Source organism: Pundamilia nyererei, unplaced genomic scaffold, assembly GCF_000239375.1.
Source record: "Pundamilia nyererei isolate P.nyererei 1_Seehausen unplaced genomic scaffold, PunNye1.0 scaffold00343, whole genome shotgun sequence".
Lineage (NCBI taxonomy): Eukaryota > Metazoa > Chordata > Actinopteri > Cichliformes > Cichlidae > Pundamilia > Pundamilia nyererei.
Window position 1 is genome coordinate 220,164 of NW_005187744.1, and position 12,038 is coordinate 232,201.

General features: G+C 40.8%; 1 protein-coding gene across 1 annotated transcript in view; it reads right to left on the reverse strand.

Annotated features, from left to right (window-relative positions):
* Nucleotides 1-12,038, reverse strand: part of adcy1a (adenylate cyclase 1a) — a 67,273-nt gene that overhangs the window by 21,017 nt on the left and 34,218 nt on the right. The window contains exons 9-15 of the mRNA XM_005752062.1: nucleotides 11,346-11,540; nucleotides 9,584-9,681; nucleotides 9,352-9,436; nucleotides 8,524-8,613; nucleotides 6,625-6,899; nucleotides 6,110-6,236; nucleotides 5,627-5,743 (exon numbers count right to left, since the gene is read on the reverse strand). Of these exons, the coding sequence (XP_005752119.1) occupies nucleotides 5,627-5,743; nucleotides 6,110-6,236; nucleotides 6,625-6,899; nucleotides 8,524-8,613; nucleotides 9,352-9,436; nucleotides 9,584-9,681; nucleotides 11,346-11,540 (987 nt within the window). The remainder of the gene's footprint in view (nucleotides 1-5,626; nucleotides 5,744-6,109; nucleotides 6,237-6,624; nucleotides 6,900-8,523; nucleotides 8,614-9,351; nucleotides 9,437-9,583; nucleotides 9,682-11,345; nucleotides 11,541-12,038) is intronic.

Below are 12,038 nucleotides of genomic sequence, written 5' to 3' on the forward strand. Positions count from 1 at the left end.
GCCATCAAGGTGTTGATCGCACAGTGTCTTTGATACGTGAACGCTTCTTTTGGCCACACATGCAGGCAGACATCGAGCATTATGTGACCAACGTTTGTTCCTGTGTAAAGCAGAAAAAGCCCAGCCATGAAACAAGAGCTCCTTTAACAAACATTGTAACTACGCAGCCCTTTGAGCTGGTGTGTATAGGCTTTCTCCATCTTGAAAAATGCAAAAGCGGTTATGAATATATTCTAGTGATAACTGACCACTTCACACATTTTGCGCAAGCCTATGCCACCACCTCAAAGTCAGGCAAAACTGCTGCAAACCTGATATTCAATGACTATGCCCTAAAGTTTGGCTTCCCCTGTTGCATTCACCATGACCAAGGAGGTGAATTTGAAAATCAGCTATTCAGTCAGCTCAAGAAACTGTGTGGCATGGCCGATTCTAGGACAACACCCTATCACCCAATGGGGAACGGTCAAGTTGAACGTATGAACAGGACATTGTTGCAAATGCTTAGAACGCTAACTGAAACACAAAAGTCAAACTGGAAGGAATCTATCAACAAGTTAATGTACGCATATAATTGCACACGTTGTGAAGTCACTGGCTACTCCCCATTTTACCTACTGTTATGCTCTTTGGACTATACTCAGAAACAGATTTTAGTGACCACAGAGACTATGTTGAAAAATGGAGAAAGGGCATGGAACAAGCATACTCTATAGCAAATGAGAATTCAAAGAAAGCTGCTGAAAAGAGCAAAAGACACTACGACACAAAAGTAAGGAGTTCTGTGTTACAACCTGGTGAGAGAGTTCTGGTCAAAAACCTGACACGTAGAGGAGGCCCAGGGAAACTGAGAGACTATTGGGAGGACACTGTTCACACAGTAGTCAGACAAATGGGGCCTGACGTCCCTATCTACAAGGTAAGACCGGAGAGAGGCAGAGGGCGCTCTAGAGTGCTTCACAGAAACTTGCTTATGTCATGTGACCACTTACCTTTTGAAAAAAGATAATCGTACAAGACATGAACAGAAAAAGACTGATAAATGGTAAATGGCCTGTATTTGTATAGCGCTTTTACTAGTCCCCCCTAGGGACCCCAAAGCGCTTTACACACCCAGTCATCCACCCACACAGTCATTCACACACTGGTGGAGGCAAGCTACAGTTGTAGCCACAGCAGACTGACAGAAGCGAGGCTGCCATATCGCACCATCGGCCCTTCTGGCCAACACCAGTAGGCGGTAGGTGAAGTGTCTTGCCCAAGGACACAACGACCGAGACTGTCCGAGCCGGGGCTCGAACCGGCAACCTTCCGATTACAAGGCGAACTCGCAACTCTTGAGCCACGATCGCCCCCCGTTGCTGTTGTGCCAGACTCTGATGGTGAGGGCAATGTTGATGAATACCGCTGTCATTACGCACCACGTTAACCTGTGTCCCAGCCATCAGAACAAGAACTTCTCACAGCAACATCTCAGCCCGCAGCTTCGGTCCCTGCTCTTGCACCAACACCAGAGCCTCTTGCTGGAGACCATCTGGAGGCGCCTGACCCAGCTGTCATGGAGACAACTTGTGAGGAGGCAGAGCTCACTGCAGGTGACATACCTGCCCCTCCTCCACCTGTTGTACTCGAGAGACTTGAGGAGGAGACGCCTCAGTGGCCACAGCGAGAGAGACACCCGCCAAGACGGATGACGTATGACCAACTGGGCACCCCATCTTGCTACAGTGTTCAGCCAGTACCGCAACTGCTTCCTGTGTACCCGGGCCTTGTTCCATGGTTTCCAGCTGTGCAGTCATACTGCACCCAGCCCATTGGTTTGTATGGACTCCAGCAAATGTAAGTTGACACTTTTTCACTGATGACTTGAGAACTGTACTTACAGACTGTCATCAAGAAAAAGACATGAACTTTTCCCCATCTGTGGATTATAACCATAGACAATAGACTTTGTGAAGACTCACATATGGACTGGTTATAGACTTTGTCTGCAGTCACCAGTGATGGACTGTGGTGAAACAGGTGTTAAACCCAGGTGTTAAACCCACATTATTACATTGGTTCACTCTACTGTTGATGTCCTGACTACAAGAGAATATAGACTGAAAAGCAATTTGTTGGTATAATGTCGGGGTGACATTTTTTGAGTGGGGGAGAGTGTGACAAGTTGAAAGACAACTGTTGAAGGATTCTTTTCCCCCTGCTTTCATACTCTTAGCAATATACTACTATCCCTGGTGCATTTCTCCTGAAATTGTCACTATAATTTCTCATTGTGTACCACTAACCACTGAAGTTACATTTCATTTTCCTTCACTCACAAAAAAGTCCCTGTTTTCCCTCTATTTGTAACGTACTTTCACCTTGGATTCTCCATGTAATAGTATTACTATTAGTTCTCTGTAAGTGATGCCTGCTCTAAACTGTGTTGGGTGTTGTAGATGGTTTCACTGTCTTTTGGCTTTCTGTGAATGCTCACTGAAGGGCAGGAACGTCCCAGACTAAAGCCAAATCACCAAATACATACTACAGTTGATGGGATGCTGATTTAAATACAATCCTCCTGACAGAACTGTACTATATGCACTCACTGGAAACTACCAGCTGAAGTCAAGCTTAGGGGAGCTCTTCAGTTGAACATCCTGATTTTGATATTTGCATATTCTCTTACTGCAAGGAAAACAAGATTTAAGACAACCTTAATGTCATTATATCTGTAAAATACTGATGCATAATCAATCAGATGCAGCAGGTGTAAACACATTGAACCAAAGCATTTTTAATACACATCAAAAGCACCCTTTCCTAATAAATATATGTTAATTTAACATATACAGCAAAGTCTGTGGAAGAGTTTAAGAACAGATCCAGACCTTTTAATTCAAATGAAAAGAAAGCAAAAACAGCCCCAATGTCCTTAAGAAGCCCCAAGTTTGGAAGACCTTTGACACAGTTTGCTGTCTAAGTTCGCTCTAAGCTGTAACCAAAATGAGCAGTCAGGGATTTTAGTCCCTTTAGACTTTATTGTTGAAACAACAGCAAAGTAGGCAGGAGAGAGAGGAGGGAACAACAAGCAGGAAATGGTGCAGGGTTGACTTAAACATGGACCCCTGCAGTAGCTTTTCAGCATACCGGTCACTTGCTCATCCCAGTGACCCAGATCAAATGCTAAGGTGACAACCACTGATTTGTACTATTACTGTTACATATGTTAAAACAATGTGAAGGGCATATGTGCTACATTAATACATTAAAGTTAAAATAAGAAGTAATAATAGTAATATCAGTTTATCTTGACTTGTTTAGCAGATATCTGTGCAATGATTTTCACTAAATCTGAGAGTATCTAAGTGCTGGGAATTCTTGCAGTGACATGACTAAAAATATTTTTATAGTCTATTTAAAAACATATTGTTTTGTGTCGTTTGGTTTAACTGCCCCCTTAAGAAATAACAATACAACAATCCTCAGGAAAGACATATTGCAAAGGGGACAAAACTAAAACAAGTAATAGAGCTAGAAAATAAAGACGAATGTGAAGCAGATCAACTGCCGTGAATCACAATGCCGTCTATACATTAGAGCTACATAAATGATGCAACGATCGTTTATGAGATGAGATCAGCATGCCTGCAGGTCAAAGCTGCAGTTTCATGTGCATGGAAAATTTTGGTTAAATTATTATGCTGGAGCTGCACAACTTCCAGGCAGTGGAGTCCCACTGTGCTGTGTTATGAATACAGTATATGAGTGAACTTTAGCCCAGAGGAAAGAGAGGAAGCCTTTCTATACACCGTAACTCTGTGGGGTCACCAATGTGCTGGAAACATACTTCCTGACTTCCTCCCCCCTGTGTTTACGAGTCTCAGCCTCAGACCATCCTACATCGTCTCATGTATAGCCCCACCGATTGTTGAAGGAACTATTTTATCTTTTTATTATTATTAACAAATTCCAGCCTCCAGTACTCTCACAGTAGCCATAAAACTCCTCTATTGTTCAAAATGGTATTGAAGATGAAAGGGAACCTATCACATGCTTTCACATTTACCGTCATATGCATAAAGTTTGAAATGATGAGGCCATATGTAAAAGCCTAAAGCTCAGGCTTCTCTGCTTGCACTTTCATGCATATTTATCTACACTTGGTTCTGCATGATGTCACCGAGAACAGGTACCTTTATTTTAGTCATCTGAGGTACACAGCCAATGATATTAAGCTGGCTTGAGGGGAATGAGGCTAAAGAGCAAGGTTTGGGATTGAGAGAGAACTAAGGGGTTGCACCATGAAATAAATGAGGACATTTTAATCTAGCAACGCTACTTTATTACAGTGGGAACGAGCATAACACATATCCCCACAGTTGTGTGTCTCTGCAAACACGTCAAGTTGCAGTTTAAATTCATTTCTCCTTCTTATTCTGAGTTACTGGATTATACTCCTTCCCTCGCTGCAGGAAGGAGCGCTTTCGCAGATCATTCATCCCAACAGCAGTTAGACTCTATAACTCCTCAATCACGATGTCATAAGTCACTGGACACTGTGAACATCCACGGTCACCACTTCATGCATAATGGACCTTCCATGACCTTCCAAGCTATATAGTTTATGTCTTCCATATTTCCAACTATATCCATAATCACATACTGCGTATGCTACCATTGTATATAGTGTATTATCTTACTTTTTTCATTGATTGTACTTAATTGTATTTTTGTATTTCCTTCTGATATCTGTACCTGAGCTGAGGTGACGCAAAAATTTCCCCATTGTGGGATCAATAAAGTCTTATCTTATCTTATCTTATCTTATCTTATCTTATCTTATCTTATCTTATCTTATCTTATCTCTTATATAATGATCAGAAAATTATTTTAGCACGACATCATGTTGTCACTGAAATGCTAAAATTAAGTGCTTCAAAACAAATGGTTAGGATAGCAGTGTCATTGTCCTAAACAGCTGAGATAATTTCCCAACAATGGGAGTCTATGGTCCCTGCAAAGGGTCTGCAAATCTGTATGACCTGTAAGGGCCATACAGATGATATGATTTACTGGTATGTCTTTTTATTATTCATTAATCTAACAAGATTATTATTAACCATATCTCTTGTAGACATAATACTTAAGACATAAGATGATAACCAAAATGTGAAAAACTGAATTTGAAATTACTTCCTAATTCAAAGAACAAATTGAGTAACAGCAATTCTGGAATTACTGTAACAGAACAAAACTATTGATAAGATATAACAAAATTTAGAAATGTATGCTTTTTAGATTTTTCCCTCCACCTTCGACCTTCAAATTCCTCAGATATAAGCTCCTGAAAATGCAAAACCAGAAACTAAACTTCTCAAAACCCACATACATGCACTGTACTGAGACATTTACATTAAAAGGCAAAATAGTTGAAAAAAAAACAAAAAAAAAACAGGTGTGAATCTTGACTTGTCACCTAAAAATCTAGACACCTTCTGACCTGTAAGTCAGCAAACCTAAACCTCAGAGCTTCCTAAAGCACCTACTGTGTCAGGGTGTGCTTTCTGATTTCAAAGGTGCTTACGCACTTTAGACTGACGATCCCTGTTGTATGAGCCTGGACATGCCCGCAGATGCTCACCATGTTCCTGGGATTTGACATCAGGAAGTGTTGAGCCACATGAGCTGGCAGCAGGTTGAACAGGATCCTCTTGTTGTCCAGCTTCACTTTTTCCATGTCGTCTCTCTCCTCCTCCGCCTGCATGACATCAGCAATCACGCGACACACACACACACACACACACATAGCAGATCCTTTAAAAAGTGGCACTGATCTTGACATTTTAAGTTTTAAGCACTATGATGGCGTACTCTAGCTTACAGCAAAGAGGAGATGTAATTGCCCGTCCTTATCACTAGAGGGAGATAATGATTTGCAGACAAGACAAACATGCAGCATCTTCCCAAAATAGAAACATCCAGGCTTTGATGATCCACTGAGACAACCCAAGACTGAGCATAGGCACTAAAGAAAACACAAATCTGTATTACAATGATCAAATCCTTACTAAAACTGAACCCTAGAAGCAAGAACAGGATGTTGAATGTACCAGCAGCCACACACCTGAGTTGCCCAGAGATAGTCAAGTCGCAATTTAAGGTCCAGTTGTCTTGAATGCAGAGCTAGGGCTCCAGAAAAAAGCAACACTGCCAAAACAGGGTCATAGCCCCGTGTGTGCAGAAAGCCACCACTGGAAGATGGAGACATAAAAACATTTTTATAATGTTTATTATAGAACTCATGACAATACAAAACAATGCCCTGAAATGTGTTGGAGTGGAAGAATAAAGTGGGAAAATATGCATAGAAATACATGCTTCAAATGCAAATACAATGTAAAGCAGAACTTTACACTGAGTATTTTGATGAGGGAAATATGTCAGATTTTGCTGCAATTCCTCTCCTACTGTTTTAATATTTTGATAATAATTTGATAGGATTTTGAACTTTTGTCTTGTACTTTCTTGTGTTCTTGTGGATAACAGCAACTTTTTTGTACTTAGCACACTTAGCCAAACCTGACTATAACCATAAACCTTACATATATTACATATACAAGTCTTAACAGCACAGCTTACCCCACAGCTTGACGGTAACCACTGGTCTCCATGACAACTGCATATGTGATGGAGAGTAGAAAGAGGAGGAGGATCTTGGGGAGCGAGGAGACACGAATGTAAGGGATCACGGTGAGGGTCCCCGCCACACAGGAGAGTAAGGCATAGGCCATGTTGGGACAAGCCCGGTCCGTTGCTGTGGTGTTAGCAGATCTAACCATGAGAGTGTCTGCGGGGATGTTCTCCACAGAGCGGTTGGAGTTTGTCCCAACTTTACCCCAGGGAACACAACCCACCTGAAAGACAATTACTTTGATAATTTATCTTAAAAAATCCTAAAACATTTAATATCAAATAATAAATTTCTCATTGATCTAATGGCATTAAGGTTAGAAACCTGAATAGACAATTTAACAATCTATGTGCCTGATTTGTTCCTTTCCAAGAGATCCTCGACTAATTATTTTGCTACATCACGTCTGGGTACAGAGCACCACGAACATTTGAATAAAGCGTAAGTACAGTGTGATAAACCATGCCTTTGGATTCTGTTTCCGAACCTTATCTTCCCGTGTAATATAAACAGTAAGACCAACCTGCTGGTGCACTCAGGTCGTATTTGCCTTGCAGAAGGAGACAGACAGATTCTGCATGCACGCATTTATCTTTGGAGTACACCCATGTGCAATATGATGACTGGAGAGGCCATAAACTGTTTACTGATCAAGCTGAATGTTCAAATTCAATGGTCTACGACAAGCTGAAATAATGCAAGCCTGGCTATGTGACGTCCGTCTTCTTAAGACACTGGTCTGCATATTAGGTTGTTAAAGGGGTTCTGCCCGTTTTTACCAGTATTTGTGTTTCTTTGCTATGCTAAACTAGTACATTCATAATGTAGTAGTTCATATATTTGACTATCAGGAAAAAGATCCCCAGGAGAAGGTGCAAATTCCTTTGGGGTGACATCAGCTTAAAGTAACTTTTTCTTCTTCTGCTATGCTAAGCTACCTATATCCTGATTATAGTGGTGCCAACTTTTTAACTATTAAAACAAAAATCATATGGGCATTTCCCTTGAAAAATAACAAAAGAAGAAAAAAATATCCAAATAAAATAGTGGTGTGCTGACACAAGCGCTTCTCTGATAAAGTTGCAGTCAAATCAGATTTGGTATTTGTAATCGTGACCAACAATGAAGTTTTGTCAGAGAAAATCAGGAGAATTATCTCTAATCATGACACCCCAGTGCACCTCTTACCCAGCCACACCCTCAGACAAAAACTCCCAAATACAAGAAGAACAGCACAGTATATGCTGTGCAGCGCAGCACGGAGTGCTCTGACTTCTTCATTGAATAAACCAAACAGCCACTCCATAAACGCATGGCACAACATAGAAGAGCCACCTTGACAGGACAAGACTGAGCTGTACATCTGCATCTTAAGGATAAAGGACACTCTTTCGAGGATGCCAATGTTCACATTTAGGACAGAGAAGACAGATGGTTTGAAAGAGGAGTGAAAGAGGCCACCTCCAGTGCAGTTTTGATATCCCTCCCAGGGGCCTCAACCCCTACTCACATCTTGTGTCAGGTGACCTATAGAGGTCACAAGGTAGGATGAGGCAAGATCTCACAGTGGTTTGACCCGTAACCAACGACCCTATTAAGGGACAATCCCTACTTGAACTGAAGACGCTTCTCGAATGAGAGGTGACAAAATTTAAAGAAGTCCAATCGCATTCTTTCCGAGCTCCTTAGACCAGAACTGAAATGATGAAACTCTGACAACTCCTTTCACCCAACATAACTGTGGTATATCAACCATGAATAGGTAATATGCCAAACTACATATACTGAATAGTAACTGATTTTGAACACAGACCATGATATCATTTATATAAATCACATACACTTACCACACAGGCCTGGGTAACAGAGTAGGTGAGCAAAACGAGGAAGACACACAGCACTGTTCGGATCTGGATGGTGAGGCAGCCCGGTTGGCACTAAAGCCAGAGGAAAGGGAAAGGGAGGTTGGCAGGGAGGCGGAAAATAGAAGGAGTAAATGAAGCACCAGTTTATCTACTTTAAATGCATTTTGGACAAATCATTAACCAGGACTGGAAATAAAATGAGTGCATTTTGTGGTGTGGCTCATTATGTTCAGGTCTATTAGAGGAGACACTTAAAGGGTATGATGATAGTTCAATGTAGCATGATGCCACAGTGTCATATAGAGATTATGCGCTCACTATGCAAAAATGATTATGGTGCTCCGGTATGAAGGCTTTTTTTTCACACACAAAAATATAATTAATCAAAGACTGCTAAAATGCTAAAAGGTTTGTGAGACCACTAAGTGTATGCTAAAGGAGGCTAAATAAAAATAAATAAATAAAACTATGAAGTTATAGTAGTGATAGTGAAACACTGATTTATCTAAGAAATGTCAGATTATGAAAAAACAACTCTAAAATAAAAAAAGCCCACAATGAACATATATATAAAATTACCTTAAAGAAATACAAAATACCCCCCAACATAAGCAAAGCAATTACAGAGACTCAAAATTATTTTAAAGCCATATGAAGTAACTTCCTAAAGAATTAGACAACAAAAAGACACAAAATAGTCATTAAGAGGCCCAAAGCAACAACAAAGTGACTAAAACCACTGACAGAGAGTGTATTAAGAGTGTGATCTTTACACGTGTGAGGCTGCTGGAAGAGGTCTGGAAGTCTTACCTGAACACTGGTGAGATGAAGGTACATGACACAGGCCACGTGGAAACACACACACAGCACCAACAGCAGCAGCACCAGCATCCCCCTGAGAGACAAAGAGACAAGAGCGTGAGCAGGGCTTTCCCAGTTTTCACTAAATGCCGTGAAAAACAGCTCCTTTTCTAACTGGCCCACAAACTTTTTTGCGTAATATGATTGGACATTTTGTGCGTGAATGTGTGTGTCTACATACTGTGGGATCATTAGTAGGTAGATAAGGCCGAACAGGGCAGCAAGGATCAGAGAAAGAACCACAGCACTGATGAACTGGTCATCATATACCTGATGATACTAAGAAAAGAGGAAACAAGAGTTAAAATGTAAATAGAAGAAGAAACACAGAGAATCCATCCATCCATTGCAAAAACAGTGTAGGTCGATTCAGAGCACTGTCTTGGAAATCCTTTATCATGGGGAATCCTGGCATTGCTTTTACATCATCCTAGAGATAAGTACATAAGATTGTTTGAAGACAACTACATGGTCATTTCAGTTTTATTAGAAACTGACCAGCTACAAATGTTAACATGGTATGATACTAATGAAGTTTAAAGGTGCTATTGTTGGTTTTTACATCTCGATAGTTTCAGTGTGACTTGAAACTAGTGAGTGAGCACTTAATTTCACTAGAAAAGTCTTTACTGAGGTAATGGATCAGAGAGGCAGAGGGCTGACTTCTATACATTCAGACTGTGTTTTTGAAACCAGCAGATTCTCTCCCTGCTGGTCATTAGAAAGAATGCAGGTTTAAGACACTGCCACAGACCTGGAAGGTACACCCATCTTTTTTACATTGTTCCACCTGTCTTTATCTTACAGTTCATTCTTTTTACTTCTTTTAATATTCTCTGCTTTATTTCGAAGAATAGTTCCTGTCCGCCTTTCGTTCATTTGTCTGCCCTGGTTGCTGTCCTGATTTAATTCACATGTGGTTTATTATCCCTTTCCCTGTTGTGCTCATTTATTCTCCATGTTCTACCTCAGTATTTGTCATTATCACAACTCTCTGTTATTCCTGAATCCGATCCTGAATCTAGTTTGTTTTCCTTCTACCCTACCTAGACTTTTAGGACACATTTTAGACTTCCTGCCTCATATCTGCAGAGCCTTCTGTTTACCCTTTGAAAATACAGGATTTGATTTTTCCGTCTCCTACGGTGTTTCCAATTGGATCCTCACTTGTTTATGACCACAAAAAGTGACAGCCATAAGCCATTTACTTATCACAGCTGTTTTTACTCTAACAAGAAAAATAGTTTTTACACAGAATACAGAATACCACAATTGTTTTTATTTAACTGGAAAAGAGGCTTTTTGGCTCATGTTTGTACTAATAAAAAACTTCACTTATCTCTTGCAAAAGAAAGGAAAGGGAGATGTCTAAATTTGTAAATTTGTTTTGAAATAAATCGTGTAGTGCAGGAATATATTTTTAAAAACCCATTATGCTCATTTGTGTCTTCTTTATTTATTGCGCTTCTCCTAAAAGATAGCAAGGCTAAAACAAGTTAAACATGAGAGGCAATTAATTATGTTTTTACTTTGCACAGGTTTTATTTCTTCTGAAACAACTTTAAATGCAGACGCTGACACGCACGCACACGTCGACACATGAACCCATCTCTGTTCTGCTTCTTCTTTATGGCTACCCACGCACACATTGCAGAAAGATATCACGTGTGCTGCTCAGACGTTCCCAAATCATTATCTGCACCCCCTCTTGAGAGGGTGGGTGGATTCCTCTTGCATGCACACACACATAGACAACAGGCGTGGGAGAGAGGGAGAAAGAGAATTAGAGCTCGTGTAGGGTGTGTATGTGCGAGTGTAAGACAGAAGGGGGGGCAGTCACGAAGCATGTTGTATCTTGAGCAAAGTATATATTAATACATTTGTATATCTGTTGAAAAGTTACGTGTTTCTCGATCAGATGTTCAGGTCTCGTGTGTCCTCACCCTGCGCTCCCTGTCTCTGCTCCTGTAGAACAGGGTGATGTAGTTGAGGTCTGATGTCTCAGACTCGGTCTGACGCGCTTCGATGAGCCGCCCAATGTAGCGGTTGACTCGCGTTCCTGGCGAGTGCTGCACGGCAGTGGCTGAGAAAGACGTCCGATTCCTCAGCTTCTCCGATGCAGTCCGCAAAGCTCGCCGCTGTCATACAGCGAAAAAGACAACACAATCAGTCTCTGCAGAGACCTGCCTCGTGCGTTAAGGCTGACTGCTTGTCAGCTGATGCGGTGAGGCATACAAATGAAGAGTTTTGTGAGCTCAGCACTTACACAGCTCCTGAGCACAGGAGAATTTGATATAACTCTATAAAGACGATAAAAAAGTTTGCAGACATGCTTGTCTGAATATCTGAGGATATAATACTCATTACTTACCATCAAACTACCAATAGCAGCTCACAGAGATGCACACACGCATGTTATGCGTGCACAAATTCATAAATGCAGAGAAGGCTGAAATTAGAAGTTAGGTGACTGATTTTTTTTTAAACAGATTAAGAAATTAACATGCAAAAGGCTTTAAATCTAATCGATCAAAACCACAGGGCCTTGAATATTGTTTAACCACAGTGAAGTTAGAGCTCAGGCACAAATTTCGGCACAAGGCTCTTATCATTAAAAGACCTTGGTAAAAAAAAAA